The 14,975-nt window shown below is 31.3% G+C and overlaps 2 protein-coding genes across 6 annotated transcripts; both read left to right on the top strand.

The window, feature by feature from the left end:
- The first annotated feature begins 2 nt into the window (after positions 1–2).
- On the top strand, positions 3–4,966 carry LOC100746424 (BLOC-1-related complex subunit 8 homolog). The gene is made up of 3 exons (XM_003492053.4): positions 3–348; positions 437–1,355; positions 4,862–4,966. The coding sequence occupies exons 1-2, from the start codon at positions 294–296 to the stop codon at positions 841–843; spliced, it is 462 nt and encodes a 153-aa protein (XP_003492101.2). The 5' UTR covers positions 3–293; the 3' UTR covers positions 844–1,355; positions 4,862–4,966.
- Positions 4,396–14,960, top strand: LOC100746066 (3-hydroxy-3-methylglutaryl-coenzyme A reductase). 5 transcript variants are annotated; one of them, XM_033322560.1, is made up of 10 exons: positions 4,494–4,966; positions 7,671–7,768; positions 10,253–10,463; positions 10,594–10,705; positions 11,044–11,131; positions 11,208–11,505; positions 11,587–11,738; positions 12,286–12,817; positions 12,913–14,153; positions 14,232–14,960. In XM_033322560.1, exons 3-10 carry the CDS (start codon positions 10,281–10,283, stop codon positions 14,353–14,355), a joined length of 2,730 nt encoding a protein of 909 aa, XP_033178451.1. In that variant the 5' UTR covers positions 4,494–4,966; positions 7,671–7,768; positions 10,253–10,280; the 3' UTR covers positions 14,356–14,960. The 5 variants fall into 5 exon arrangements, with proteins under 5 accessions (XP_033178453.1, XP_033178451.1, XP_012244918.1 ...); XM_033322562.1 differs by lacking the exon at positions 7,671–7,768 and having other exon boundaries at positions 4,396–4,966; positions 10,259–10,463; XM_012389495.3 differs by lacking the exon at positions 7,671–7,768 and having other exon boundaries at positions 4,494–4,701.
- Positions 14,961–14,975: the final 15 nt, after the last annotated feature.

Genomic DNA, 14,975 nt, shown 5'->3' with positions numbered 1-14,975 from the left:
TAGAGTGTTTAATAAAATGGCGGTGAAAATAAATTAATGTCTTGTGTTGTGTTTATTGTGTTTATACAAAAATTTTGTTGATGTAGAAAAAAGATTTTATTCATTTATAATATCATATGTAAAATATTAATAAGAATATAGAAATTGTATCAAATATCTGAGGCGTATCGTAAAACAGCAAAATATTACTTTCAGATGATTAAATTGATTTAATTTGAGAATTTTGTACAATATTTGTATATACTTATACATATATAATACTTAAACTTAATATTAATAAAATATTTTAAATAATGACTGCAAAAGTGTATCAACTAGATCAAGAACTAGAAGCGAGAGTTAAGAAAGGTTATGATTCTATATATACTACATGTGTATATCTTTGTCATGAATATATTTTGGTTGTTTCTGACACCTTATTTTTTTAATATTCTAGCAACTGAGCGTATATCTGAAAATATGCATATAGTTGCAAATGAACCATCTCTTGCGTTTTATAGACTTCAGGAACATATAAGGAAAGTATTACCTCCTATGATGGAGAAACGAGTAGAAGTGCTTGATCTTCAACAGCAACTTTTAGGTAGATGTTTTGATGTAGAGTATGCTGTAAGTGCTATTGATGCAATGAATGGTGCTGGAAAGAGTTTTGGAAACACTTTAGAATTCTTCAAGAATGCTATTTTTCTTAAACAACAATTGAACTATGAGGAACAACGAAGGCACAAAAAAGATGGAAATAGAGATTCTGTATATAAAAGTTTATCTGTACACATTCCTACATTAGATCATTTACCAAACGAAATATCTGATGTTGTCAGAGGAACTGCTAACAAAGTATGATGAATTATGTTAAATATTCCACATAGATTCAAAAAACAAATTAAATTTGAAATGATAATTAAATGCATTAAAATATAATATTGTTCAGAAATATAAATGTAAATACCGTAAATAATTGATTAGACTACTAACAATTTATATGCCATAAAATAGGTGGGTTAAATAAAATTATTGTTGTTATATTCTGAATAGTTGCATATGTTAACATTTTTGGATATTTAGAATATTTTAATTTACTCTAATTTGTTAATATTTGGCCAATATCGTTTAGAAAAAAAGTGTATAAACAAAAATTATCAGTAGAGATCATTTTAAGTTGTAGACAAAGTCCTATAGATGTCGTTATAATTTGTGTAAGAGAGAATACTGTTAAGAGGTCCAGTATTGGTGTACAGAATGCTAATTAATTTGTGAAATTGTAAAAAAAATATTGAATCATACATATTGGATATGCCAATTATTAAACACTGATATCTACATGAAACGTATTTTATCTTCTAACAAGTTTTACGGTATGTTGATCATTTAGTACCCTCTTTTTCTTTTTCTAGGTTACGTTCGTTTGATATACAATTTTATTTTATTTTTGAAGATAATTTTATTGCTTATTAATAGTTTTATTATATAGTTATAGTGATTTTCTCAAAAATTATCTAGAGTATCTTAAACATTTTCATACTAATATGTGACAAAATGTTCGATTTCTTGATTAAAATATTTTACCACATTGACATAAAGTAGGACACTAATGTTGTACGTCTTAATTATTAAATTATCTGTTCACATATCAATGTGAAACAATTTATTACAATAATTGATATGTATGTGCAAGTGATAATAGAATATTAACTATAAAATAAAACAATTTTATGTAATCTTTTAATTAATGTAAAATTATGACATTCTGGTCATATATATAATAAATATTTTTGTAATGAATAAAATTAAAATCTATACTTATGAATAAATAGTGAAATTAACATATTTATATGATATATATCTTGATATCAATAATAGTTAGGTAACATCAATCGTTTATATCAATAATTATGTAGTTTAATATTTGAAAATACCTATATAATTAATTTATGCATTAAAATTTTGCGAATTACAATTGTGGTATACGTGGTTGTCAATATTAATATTGAGACTTAATTAAGTTAAATATAAATGTTTAATTCTCTGTAGAACTCTTAGTCAATTTATACGGAATTTTCAGACAGATTCTACAGATACGACAAATGAATATGCTATACGCGTTTAGTAAGAGAAATCGTTTAAATACAAATGTACTTCGCGATTATAAGTCAGGTATGCTGCATATCTTGTATAGGCTTCACATTATACTTACTAACTTCTGTATGGCCTTCAATTTTTTGCCTTAATAATAAATGTTTACAGATAGTTTTCCATATGTTATACAATATGATAATGATTTGTATGACAACATCATTGAGATATTTGACGATTCTTCAATTTTCGAAAACGATAATGACTCTCAAATGAAAGTCAGTTGACTAAATGGAACTTTCTTAGATATTGTCTTTCTCTGCATGAAGTTACGTTTACTTATTCGTACAAAAACAAATTATATATTTTTAGTATAAATATTCATTTAATTATTTTAAATAATATATACGATACGTACATAAGTACGTATTAATCGATTATAATTGTGATCACGTAATACGATCCGCTAAATTCGGGTAAGATGACGGAGTTCGATTCTGACGAGGATGGCGTCTTTCTTGAAACGGTGTTGGCTACTTTTGTTGTATTTAAAATAGTTCCGAGAAGGAAGGTTTATGTTTAAAGCCGCTTATAGATCGGTTCCAACTAAAATGTTATTTACTTTTCATTCAAAGGCGATGTACGAAATTTGTAATCATCCTTCGCGTCGATATTTCCAATATGTACACATAAATGGATTTTCCATGGAAGCCAAGTGTTCTAGTTGTCCTTAATTTAGTGTTATTATAACATTCTAATATTGAAATATTAATGTAGACCATTAGACTCTTTATTTACGTTTTTTGTATTCGAAAAAAAATATATATATGTCGGGTTATGGTTACGTATTTTGGGCGCGTAACAACTCTTCACGTGAATTAGCCATTGCTTTACAAAGCCGAGATTATATTTACACGTATATACAAGACTACTACAAAATTTAACAAATAATAAGTCTAATGAATAATAAGTTTAAGGAATAGTGAGTTTAATGAATAGTATGATTTACGAATAATAAGTTTAATGAACGCTATTAACAATGTTCTTGGGTTCAAACGAATCCACGGCCAATGGGATAACTCTTTACTAAGCGTAAACTAATTTTAGGCGTAAAACATGATTGTTGAAATGCTCAATGTGTCACTCCCCAAGGTAATCGCACAAATGCCAGCCTCGTGGGGATTTTTCTCGCTGTACGATTGCATTTGTTTTCTATACTCGTTTGGATGCATCAAAAAGGTTCCAAACGCCGTTGCTAGGCAGTTTCTGCCTTAATTTTGATACATACTCGTTAGAAGCATCGAGAAAGTTCCAAACGCCGTTGCTACGCAGTTTTTGCCTGGAATTTGATTATTAATACAATGGTTGCTCCATTATATCAGCACCTCCGAGGCAACATCACACGTGGCTAGGCCCGCTCCCGAGGCCGCATGCCGCCACAACCACATTTGTGGAAAAAACCATACAACCACTCCAGACCTCCGTTATGCACAACGTCCATCTTGTGACCGTGGCTACGTTCGGCGACCAAATGTCACCTCGAGCCCAGCACGTGTCTATCGCAAATCTCGAATAATTACAGCCATTATAAAATCTAGGCTAGAGTACTAGAGGATGTTCCCAAAATTTCGAGGGAAAGGCTTCGGCTTTCCTTTCATCTCCGACATATATATTTCATATATCTATCGTACGAAATAAACTAAAAAATCTTGCACGAAATATAATCGTATTTTCGCATTTTATGCTCGTACAAAGTTTTGTATATAATTGAATTCTCGTAAAACATGAAACTCACATTTTCTAAGAATGGAGAACAACAAATCGCATTAAATTTGTAAATTGTCTCACAAAACCGTGTCAAATCGTCATACGCAAACTTCTACAATGTTGTTAGAAAAGACTCACATTTTACATAATTCTTTGCACAGTTTTGTTTATCATTGTTACATCAATGTAAATTTGATATACATAGTTAAAATAAAAATTGATTTATCAATATTGTTTTGATTCATATATTCACAGAATGTATACTTAAAAATAGTTCAACCACTAGTATGGCAATAACCAAGTGACATATGGATACATCCGTCACATCTAACAAAAGTACGAGTAAGTGAAAGAAATGAAATGCATATTGTTGTCAGATTTTCGCAATGATATGTGTAAGAGATGATTAAACGCGAAATTCCAGCGCGTTATCCCGGTAATTTATTAAAATTTGATTCGATTATTACGACGAATGCTACTTTCAAATTTCAAATCACGTAACGTAAAGACTAGTCTTCTCTAAATTATTAAACTACTAAAGACCAGATAATTCCTAATAACTAAGACTACTAAAGATTCAGTATTATGTATTGAGAAAGAAGACACGTGCTTATGAAGGAAGAAAGGAAGGGGCACGAAAATAGTCGAACACGGTCGAAACTGATTCTGTAAGGTCGATCGGGCCGGTCGAATGGATTCGAGCGTTAGCGCAGCTTTGTTTGCTGGTGAGCTTCGTCCTGTTAAGACTGTGCTTGTTCCGTATTAGTTTCCTTCCTCTAAACTCGAAGTATCGAGTAGTCCACCTTTATATGTGATTTTTAATCGTGATAAATTTGGTGGAAGTCTTTTTCCGTCGAAGAGGTAGTACTTCCGGAAACAAATTGTTTAATATTTTAATTAACAACTACTTTTTAATTGCATTTTTATAAGTCGAAGGTACACAGGAGTTTGACATAGTCAAATAGAAAGCCCTGCCGATTGCATATCATATTTTTGACACTGTTTTATTTGACGTTAAAAGAAAATAGGGAAGAGTTGACAAGCACATACATGTATATATGCGATACTGAACCACGTGCGCAATACGTCAAGAGTTTCATCGAGTTGCTACGTGCACGTTAACAAGGTACGCATGTTCACATTTATTGCTATTGTTTCATTTGTGTCAGAAATAATGGAGTTAACGATACACAGTGTCCTGTTAAAACTTCCTTTTCCATCTACACGTCATGTTAGTTGAACAATTACCGCGCAAAAGTTGTTCTGTTATTTGAAGTTATTTTACTATACCTCTACATTATCATTAGTAGTATATAACGTATGACTAAGGTTCCTAGTATCTTTTGTATGTTTATCTTTTTTAACTACCAGATTAAGTAATACATCTTATCCGTGTTATTCAGCATTTGAAGTTCATATAGATAATTGATATAGTTTAATTACAGAGTATTTAAATTATAATTATAGAGTATTTAAAAAGTGTTATTTATTAACGTTTCAGCACCACGTATACTTACAGGGTAGTCTATATTTAGCAACTCGGAAATTTCCATATTGTATTAAGGATTCAGTTCATATTGTAAAAAATAATATCTTTTGCTTTGTACAAGATGAACAGAGGAAACGAATTATTTAACGCAGCTGATAAAGATAGACCCGATGATAGGATAAATCATCGAGATACATAGAAAACATAGGCATATATTTAAGAAACTGAATGTTTTCAACAAATTTCGAGAATACCAGTTTAATATCAAAGAGTTTTCTTGAGATAATATTAGCAATGATTATAAAACTGATGAGATTGTGGAATAAAAATTGACAAAAGTACAGCAGTTAAATACTTTTATGAAAAATTATATACCAAGTCCCCTTGTAAAGAAGGTAGCATGGTGATATACTTTCATGTTCGTTATATTGTGCTCGATCATACTTTCTATTTATTTTACGAAGGAGTAATGCTTTCCATGGCTTTCACGTTTTTTCTCCTTTTCACTTTTTTGTTTTATAAGATCGTTTGAGAAAATAGAATAGTTACAATTAAATAAAAACTACCGTAAAGTTATTGGAGGATAAATATTTTTGCTCAAGCTTGTTTCGTATTAAATGTTAGATAGAACGAAACCTTGTGCATCGTAGACTTAGGTTCATCAATATTTGGAAATCCAAGGAGTGTATTTTCGCAAATAATGGTGATACTTCATTTTATTTATCGTAATCAAATTGATAGTCTGTTTTATTCTGTACAATATCAAGATATTCTTGAGAGATAAGTTGACTAGCTGGACGGTACAAGAGAGATATACAAGCAAATACGTATCTATATTACCGCTCAAAATATCGGGTACTTGCTCATCTTTAACAGAATGTAAATAATGCAATGATTTTATACAGCTGTACAAGGTGGTTTAAAAATCCTTAAAATTTTTCAGACACTTCTAATAGTCGGACATTAAATGATTTAAACAAAAATTAATCGACTTTCAATTACTACAAATTGCAATATTAAGAATTTCGCAAAAGATTTTACTTCGATGAAAAGTCAAAGTCATCTCCATTTTTCTTAAACGGAACAACACATTTTTTTATACATTATTCGATACATTTTTTAATTCTCTAAAAAAAAAGCAAAGTATCAAAAGCAAAAAGTACAAAAGACCAAAAGGACCAAGGTAGTTGGATCGAAAAATGATTAGTTTAAAAAATATTCTAACTTCAATGTTTTTGTCAAAACTTCTATCAAGGAGAAAGAGACATAAAAACAAAGAAGTACTATACTATTATTCTTGTGATTACTATAGAATTACTATACTATTACTTGTTATTAATTTGTGTTATTAATTTGAACGGTAGTATACTCCTCGCACCGTTTAACTACTTTTGATTCTTTCATAGTTACATCAATTTATGCTATGTTAATATGTAGTTAATATATATATTATAGGCGCTGACCGACATTGCAATGTGATTTCTAGAATGTTAAAATTATATACAAATATATGCTTTGAGGTTGTAATACTTTTAGGACACTTGTCACACTGATAGCACAAATATCGAGGCTTACATAAGATTCATGTTTCATTCGTGACCTCTCATTTATCATTAGGAATACGTAATTAAAAATATGTTAAGATATCGATCAATGTCGACCACATTGAATAAGATGTTTTTCTATAACGACTAGATACAGGAAATTTATATTAGATGATTATAAATACGTTGTGGAAAATCTGAAATGACAGAGTAAATGCTTTCAACGATGGTTTAATAAGATCTACAATCAGTCATGTATAAAGATTAACTGTCACTGTTTTGAATCTGTAGTGAAAATACATATGCATATTTAATTATGTATAATGTGTTTAATTGTATAATAATATATATCTATATTTAATTGATATATTGATGTATTATTATTTTAATTTCTGTTTTTGTAATATATATTTATATGCGGGTACGTGGCTACACGCGTATATGTGTATTAAAATACTTATTATGCACACATATACTGCATGTTTTATTATGTACAAAATTTTAAATTCCATGCCAGAATTTCTTCTTATTCTTATTCTATATGCAGGATGTATGCTTTCATCCCTTTATTCATTTACAGCTTCATACATTTATATCTTTATACATTTATATATCTGTAAACATTTATGTACAGGTACATACCTAAGAAATTCTATTTTTTTTAGCACCGATTATTACTTGAAGCACTTATTCCACTGTTAGAAACTGCCTGTCATAAATAGGGACTCAGGGATTTTCTCTCCTTTTATCTTCTGTACCAGCTTATGTCGATATTTCATAAATGAATTCCCGTGCAGATCCTTAGGGCGACTCCGTACCCTCGACTCCCGGTGCTCATGGGGTGACCACTTGCAGAAGAAGTTTTACCAATTATACTGAACTGAGCACTACCCTTGTAAACTAAAATGTATAAACAATTAATGTTAAACCATGTTTCTACCTTGCCAACAATTCTCGTATGAGGAACTATAGGAGCCTCATCTCGAGTAGTTTAGAGTTAGTGTATCAGTTAGAGTTAGTTTCTCGCTAGTTACACGATACTTAATCCCATACTTCTTTATATCTGCAAGTGATACTTCTTATTCTTTACCTTACGGACTAATTATATTTAGCAGCCCTTATTTTACTGGTAAATACTTGTCAGCTTATCATTCCGGCGGTAAATAATCTTTGCTGCTACATCTCTCGAGCCTAGTGTCTTAAACAATATTCATATTTTAATTCGTATAATTATTCATAAATAAATGGCTGCGTTTGCACGTGACAATATTTCCAACAGCTGAGGAACATTGTTCAGACGCAGCGGACGTTGCTGATATCATTCAATCCTTCTTTATAATTGCTATTCTATTTCTAATCTTGCGATTGGTGTATATTTCATCGCTCGTGTCTTCCACTATTCATAAAGATCAAATATGCAGTATTCTTTCGTTATTATCTTTTAATGAGTGACTTTCTTTATAGAAAAGTCACAATTTGCAGTGGTATCAAAACATTCAGAAGGTATTCTACCCTTCTTAATTTTGTACAAGTTATAGCTCTTATGCTATAGTTGTATTTACGTTGACTCGATTTATTATTAAATTTGATGTACATGTATGTATGTATAAGTGGTCCAACAAGTTTGAAAATGTTCAATAACATTGAAGTGAAGTGATTTGATACACGAGCTGCTCTTCTTCTTGTCCTAACGCCTGTTTAGTAATGTCTCTAAATGTTCGCGTTTTCTGACTCTAATGAGGTGGCATTTATTGTACTTTGTGTACCGATGACTACAATGTTTTCAGTAATTTCTTTAGGGAGTATTTAGTTTATCAGCAAGACTTTGAGCTATGCGACGTTCTCCCGTTGTACGCAGTAGGTAAAGTTTAACCTTTTATGCTTCATTAAGAAATAATGATATGTTCACTACGTACAAGTGTATTTTTGTACGAGTCTGATAACGTATAGTAATTAATCTTGTAATATTCAAATTTTATACAATCGTAGGTATATATCCAAAGGCTTTGCCTCTGGCTTTGAATGCAATCAATGTCTTTTTTGTTTATCTATATCTGAACTACCTTTTTCCCTTTTCTTCTTTCATAAGATAAACTTGCATTAGTTTGTCCAATATTTATGAAAGTCGTCTCATCATTTAAATTATAATAGTTAATTATATACTGTACTTTGTATTTGGTAATTCATGAGCTCCAATATTTCATAAGAAGTTCATAAGAAGAAGCTCCTTTAGCATATATTACAAATGGACTTACTACTATTACGGTTTGTATATCTAAAATGGTCGGTAACAAATTATAGATGTAACTATCAGAACTGAAACAATTTATCGTATAATATATAACAGTATACTGGTTAATTAATAGTAATTAATAGTAACGGTTAGTAATAGTAATTAATAGTAATGGTTTGTACGAACAGAAATGATGTCTTACGTTGTTAGAATGTTACCGTTCTTGATGCATATCCTTTCAGCTTTTGTTTTTGTGATTAAATTTCATTTTTTCTCCTATTTTACATTTATTTGTTTTGCATATATAGGTAATTGCGCATAATTAGTTCAGTAAACGCATAGCTGTAGAAATTTATTGCTTACTTTGAAATTATTTTTATCTTTGAAATGTTAATTAAGTTTCCGAGATCCTGGGATTTAATCACACGTTGTAGCGCTATAAAAACAATCCATCTATTTATTATCCCGATTTTAAAAATATTTCCTCTTGGCATTTGCATTCCTTTCGCCATTGCTTCGTGTTGTTTCATTTTTCTCCCGGCTGCAAGTATTCGAATATCAATGTCAAAGCGGTACGGGCGGAATTTCGGTTTTGTAAAAAAAAAAAAAAATCGTGTCTCATTACACACATGTGGAGTGCGTAACGTAATTGAAAGTGTTATGGTTATGTGGAGCATTATTGACATGTGGAAGGAACGTTACCGTGTGACACTTTACTCACTCAATCCTTCACTTATTTTCGCTGAAGTTGTTCCTTGTCTTTTTTTCATGTTTACGCGATCTGTTAGGTATCTTCTTCCCTCAGTTGAAAAGAATAAACGGCTCTACCTGTCGATTTTACCGAATATTTTCTGTAACAATAAATAAAGAACGCTTTCGACAAACGAACACTTTCTTCAACTTCACCATACACGTGGTATCGTCTTCTTTATGGTAACTATATCTATCTTAGTTCCATTTTACATAAAGAGAGACTTTATACATTTTTTTTACCACGAGATATAGAAATATCTTAATGTCCTACCTTAAAGTTGGTCTTTGTGGAGAACACGTTGGAGAAATGTTGAATGTTTAAATACATTATTTTAATATTTTATATTCTTTTATCATAATCTTATTCATAATAACATTTTATGTCATTTCAAGTCGTAGGTAGGTATCAGAAACAAAAAACATGCTGACACATCTGTTCGAAATTCACGGCCGGTTTTGTGCTGGGCACCCCCTAGAAGTAATTGTGACGACCTTCACACTCACAGCATGCATTCTGAACATGGAGACCGGAAGTGGATATCCTCGAGATAGTAGAACTCTTCCTTTGGCTTTACATTGTCGGCCCGGTAGATGTAATTTGGATGTAAGCAGATTTCGAGTAAATTTCAATTGAATCTTCAAATTTGAGTCGAGAAATGTCTTAATGATGGAAATGATCGTTGTAAACCTCAAAATTGCTTACACAATATATGTAATATATGATTATTTATTAGGACCTAAATGCAGCTGATATTATAGTCATGACTATAATACGATGTCTAGCTATATTATTCACCTATCATCAGTTTCGCAATTTACAAAAATTGGGTTCAAAATATATTTTAGGTAAGTGAATATATATAAGTTTGATTGATATTTCGGAAAATTGAAGATACGAAATACGTGTTTAAAGAAGAATCTAGGATAATTATGTATTGGCCGATTATTCATATAACCGGATCTTTCCACGGTACGCGTGAAAGCTTTCAGTGTCAGAGAAAGTTTTATGGAAAGTAATATCGTTTCATTCCGTACGACACGCGATGACACTTAATTATTGAATTCGCATAACATTTAACCGGGAAAAATGCGCGAATTAATTTTAAGTAACAAAATAATAAATAGAATTTATTAGCAGATATTAATGATAATAGTAAGAATACTTGAATGTAATGTTTTGACAGGTATTGCCGGCCTATTTACAGTATTTTCTAGCGTTGTGTTCACGTCCAGCGTAATGAATTTCGGACGCAGTGATATTTCTGATTTAAAGTAAGTCTTATTCGGAATGGATCGTAAAGTCCAGAAATTCCTTTAATTTCTATTGTATAAAGTTATTATTTTTCAGGGATGCATTATTCTTCTTCTTGCTTGTTATCGATCTTTCGAAAGCCGCTATATTAGCACAATTGGCTCTAAGTTCCAGAAACAAAGAAGAAGTACGAGCAAATATTGCTCGCGGCATGTCGCTCTTAGGACCAACTATTACGTTAGATACTTTAGTAGAAACTCTACTTATTAGCATAGGGTCTTTATCCGGTGTCAAAAGATTGGAAATCCTGTGCAGCTTCGCTTGTTTAGGTGTTATTGTAAATTATATCGTTTTTATGACATTTTATCCTGCATGTTTATCACTTATTCTCGAGGTAATTTTTAGATTTCTGTGCTAATTGTTAAAATAGTTTTATGAATTGTACATTCTACCTCGTACTATTATTATATTTCAGCTTTCTCGTGAAACTAATGCTATGAAACCGTTAACTGCCGATAAGATTTTTATAATGCATCCATTAAACGAAGAGGATCAAAAGCCGAATCCGGTAGTAGAACGTGTTAAATTGATTATGATTGCTGGCCTATTTGTGGTACACGCTAACAGGTATTGCATTTTTGTTTTATTTTCTGTTTTCCATAATATATACGAGTCGTGTTTCCGTTTGAAATGAACTTTATGTTTTATACATCAGATAACAATAGAAAGAAAACTGACAAAAGTTATCACAAATCTGCCCCATACGATATGTATTTTTTTTTACTTGAGCATATTTCTTGTTTGACAGTTTCCTTATTCTTAACTTCCACAGGTCAGGTTCAACTTATTACACAGTAGCATAAATATACATTTGATTCATATTCAATGAATTGCAGAGAAGGAGATAGTATCTCCACGAGGTTTGGGTTTCTTTATCTCCTTGTATGTTAAGTTAGGAAACAGTGTATAACACTTCTGTGTCGAGTTAAAGATGATGATAATTATTAATATCTTTATAGTAAATTCAAGTGTTATCAAAATAGTACATAAAAATAGCGGCAGGTTAATCTATGTACATTATTGTATGTGGGAAGATACAATAAAATTAGATAATTCATAAGCTTAGGAAGTTACATCAATGTAATCGTTGACATAAGATATTTATTTATTTTAGTCGCTGGTCTTTCAGAAGTGACAAAAGCGAACCTACTGTAGAAAGAGAAGTATCTTCCGCGAATTCACATGTCGTAGTGAATTCTTATAACAAGACAGAGAATTCATCCGAAGTGAAGAATTATTTAATGAATTGGTTGTCAGTCAGTGCTGATAATATCGTGATATTGATACTCCTTCTTGCGCTCGCAGTTAAATTTATTTTCTTCGAAGATAAAGGAGACATCGCTAAACAATTACGATCCAAAGTAGAAGACGATACAGAAGAAAAAGTTGAAAATGAATGTGTGAAAGGAAAAGAAAATGAAAGTGAAGATGTGAATGTACTTAGCATCAAGCTGCCATTCAAGCAAAACTTTAGTAGAATGCAAAGTATCTCTTTTCTTTCTAACATACATAATTGGAGCGATGACAAGGAAGACCAAATAGACGAAAAACAATGTAATATAGATAAGCGGGACGATAAAAATCTGCCTCCAGAATCGAAAGTTCCTAGGTCCTTAAAAGAATGTCTCGAAATATACAAATCTGATGTAAGTAAAGTTATTATAAGTATATATATCCCAATTTATTTTTGAAAATATCGTTAATCTATATTTAATTTTTAAATATATTGTTAAATTCATAGCTTGGAGCAAGTGGGCTAACGGACGAGGAAATAATTCAATTAGTGAAGAATAAGCATATAGCCGCGTATCAGTTAGAGAAAGCAGTTGGTGACATGGAGCGAGGTGTTGGAATCAGACGTCTTATAATTGGAGAGGCGGGAAAATTTCTCGATACTCTCCTCGATTTACCGTACAAAAATTATGATTATAGTAAAGTATTAGGATCCTGTTGTGAGAACGTTATAGGATATGTGCCTGTACCGCTTGGAATTGCTGGCCCACTATTAGTCGATGGTGAATTATATCATATACCAATGGCTACAACAGAGGGATGTTTAGTAGCATCTACAAATCGTGGTAGTAGGGCATTGTTAAAATGCGGTGTAACAAGCCGCGTAGTTGCTGATGGAATGACTAGGGGACCAGTTGTGAGGTTTCCAAATATCGTTAGAGCAAGTGAAGCTATGGCATGGATGCAAGATCCTGAAAATTTCAAAGAAATGAAGGAGAATTTTGATTTAACTAGCAGATTTGCAAGGTTGACGAAGATTCACATACGCATTGCTGGCAGGCATTTGTTTATTCGTTTTGTGGCTACTACTGGTGACGCTATGGGTATGAATATGTTGTCTAAAGGTACTGAAAAGTCATTGAACACGGTAAAGGAACATTTCCCCGACATGGAAATATTATCGTTAAGCGGTAATTTTTGCACGGATAAAAAACCAGCAGCAGTAAATTGGATTCAAGGTAGAGGTAAAAGTGTTGTTTGTGAAGCAGTGGTCCCTGCAGATATTGTTACTAATGTGCTGAAAACATCAGTTCACGCATTAGTTGATGTGAATATAAGTAAAAATATGATTGGGTCCGCCATAGCTGGCAGCGTAGGTGGTTTTAACGCGCACGCTGCAAATATTGTAACCGCAATTTTTATCGCTACGGGTCAAGATCCTGCACAAAATGTTGGAAGTAGCAATTGTATGACTTTAATGGAACCATGGGGAGCAGATGGTTCAGATCTGTATGTATCCTGTACAATGCCCAGCATAGAAATTGGTACTATTGGAGGTGGAACTGGTCTTCCTGCACAAGGAGCATGTTTGGCTATGTTAGGTGTTCAAGGTGCACATACTGATCAACCTGGTGAAAATGCTAGTAGATTAGCTAGAATAATATGCGCCACAGTACTTGCCGGCGAATTATCATTAATGGCTGCTCTTACAGCTGGTCATTTAGTCAAAAGTCATCTTAGGCACAACAGGTATGTCTATAAATAAAATAATGGAAAGCCCTAAAAGTATAATATAAAATGAATAAATAAAACAAAATTTTATTTCAGATCATCTACCGCAGTAACAAATGCGATAAGTACTCCCCAAGATACTACAGGAATTAAACTGTCTGTGCCAAATATGTTACTGCCTGTACAAAATGTATGTAAGGAGTTCATAGAGAAGTCTTAACATTAATGCTATATAAATGAGTTCATCTTAATCTGTACCTAGAATACCTTGTATTGAACGGCTGGTTATATGTAATATGTAATATTTTTTGTGTACATGGAAGAGCATAAACCAAAAAACTAAATGACTAATAATTTGAACAAAAGTGCAACGATAGAAATTTTGAATCAAATTCAAGAATGGATCAAATATGCTAAAAGTTTGACTTTGTTGGAAATAGGATAGTATTTTAAATGTTATGAAATATGTATACTTAATTTACAATGAAATATAAAGTTGACAATGTTTGTATGAAGCTAATATGGTGAAATGATTATTTTTTTGTAGAAATAGTTATATTTTTACATAGTAGAATATTAATATTTAGCTGTAGTGACTTAGCTAGATTATCATTCAAAACATGTAGAATATTCAAAGTACAATCAAATTGTTTTCCATAATTAAGAAAAGTATATATATATATATCATTACAGTACTATAACACAAATAAAAATTATTAATTATATTTCTCGTTTTTAACTAGTTAAATGATAGAAACACTAGGAATACATTATGATGTATAAACTTTTATTAGTACAAAAAATAAATTTCAATTGAAAATTAAACAAGAGAGAGAAAAT

The sequence above is a fragment of the Bombus impatiens genome, unplaced genomic scaffold (assembly GCF_000188095.3).
Source record: "Bombus impatiens unplaced genomic scaffold, BIMP_2.2 scf_0647, whole genome shotgun sequence".
Classification (NCBI taxonomy): Eukaryota; Metazoa; Arthropoda; class Insecta; order Hymenoptera; family Apidae; genus Bombus; species Bombus impatiens.
Note: the sequence above shows the minus strand (reverse complement) of the source record. Positions and strands in the feature narration are given on the sequence as shown.

What these genes read in the sequence shown, in the direction of transcription:
- LOC100746066 (XM_033322562.1), top strand. Translation starts at nt 10,281, where the DNA reads ATGCTGACACATCTGTTCGAAATTCACGGCCGGTTTTGTGCTGGGCAC. An exon ending in CCGGTAGATGTAATTTGGAT is followed by an intron (nt 10,464 to 10,593) that starts GTAAGCAGATTT and finishes ATTATTTATTAG; the next exon opens with GACCTAAATGCAGCTGATAT. An exon ending in AGTCATCTTAGGCACAACAG is followed by an intron (nt 14,154 to 14,231) that starts GTATGTCTATAA and finishes ATTTTATTTCAG; the next exon opens with ATCATCTACCGCAGTAACAA.
- LOC100746424 (XM_003492053.4), top strand. Translation starts at nt 294, where the DNA reads ATGACTGCAAAAGTGTATCAACTAGATCAAGAACTAGAAGCGAGAGTT. An exon ending in AGAAGCGAGAGTTAAGAAAG is followed by an intron (nt 349 to 436) that starts GTTATGATTCTA and finishes TTAATATTCTAG; the next exon opens with CAACTGAGCGTATATCTGAA.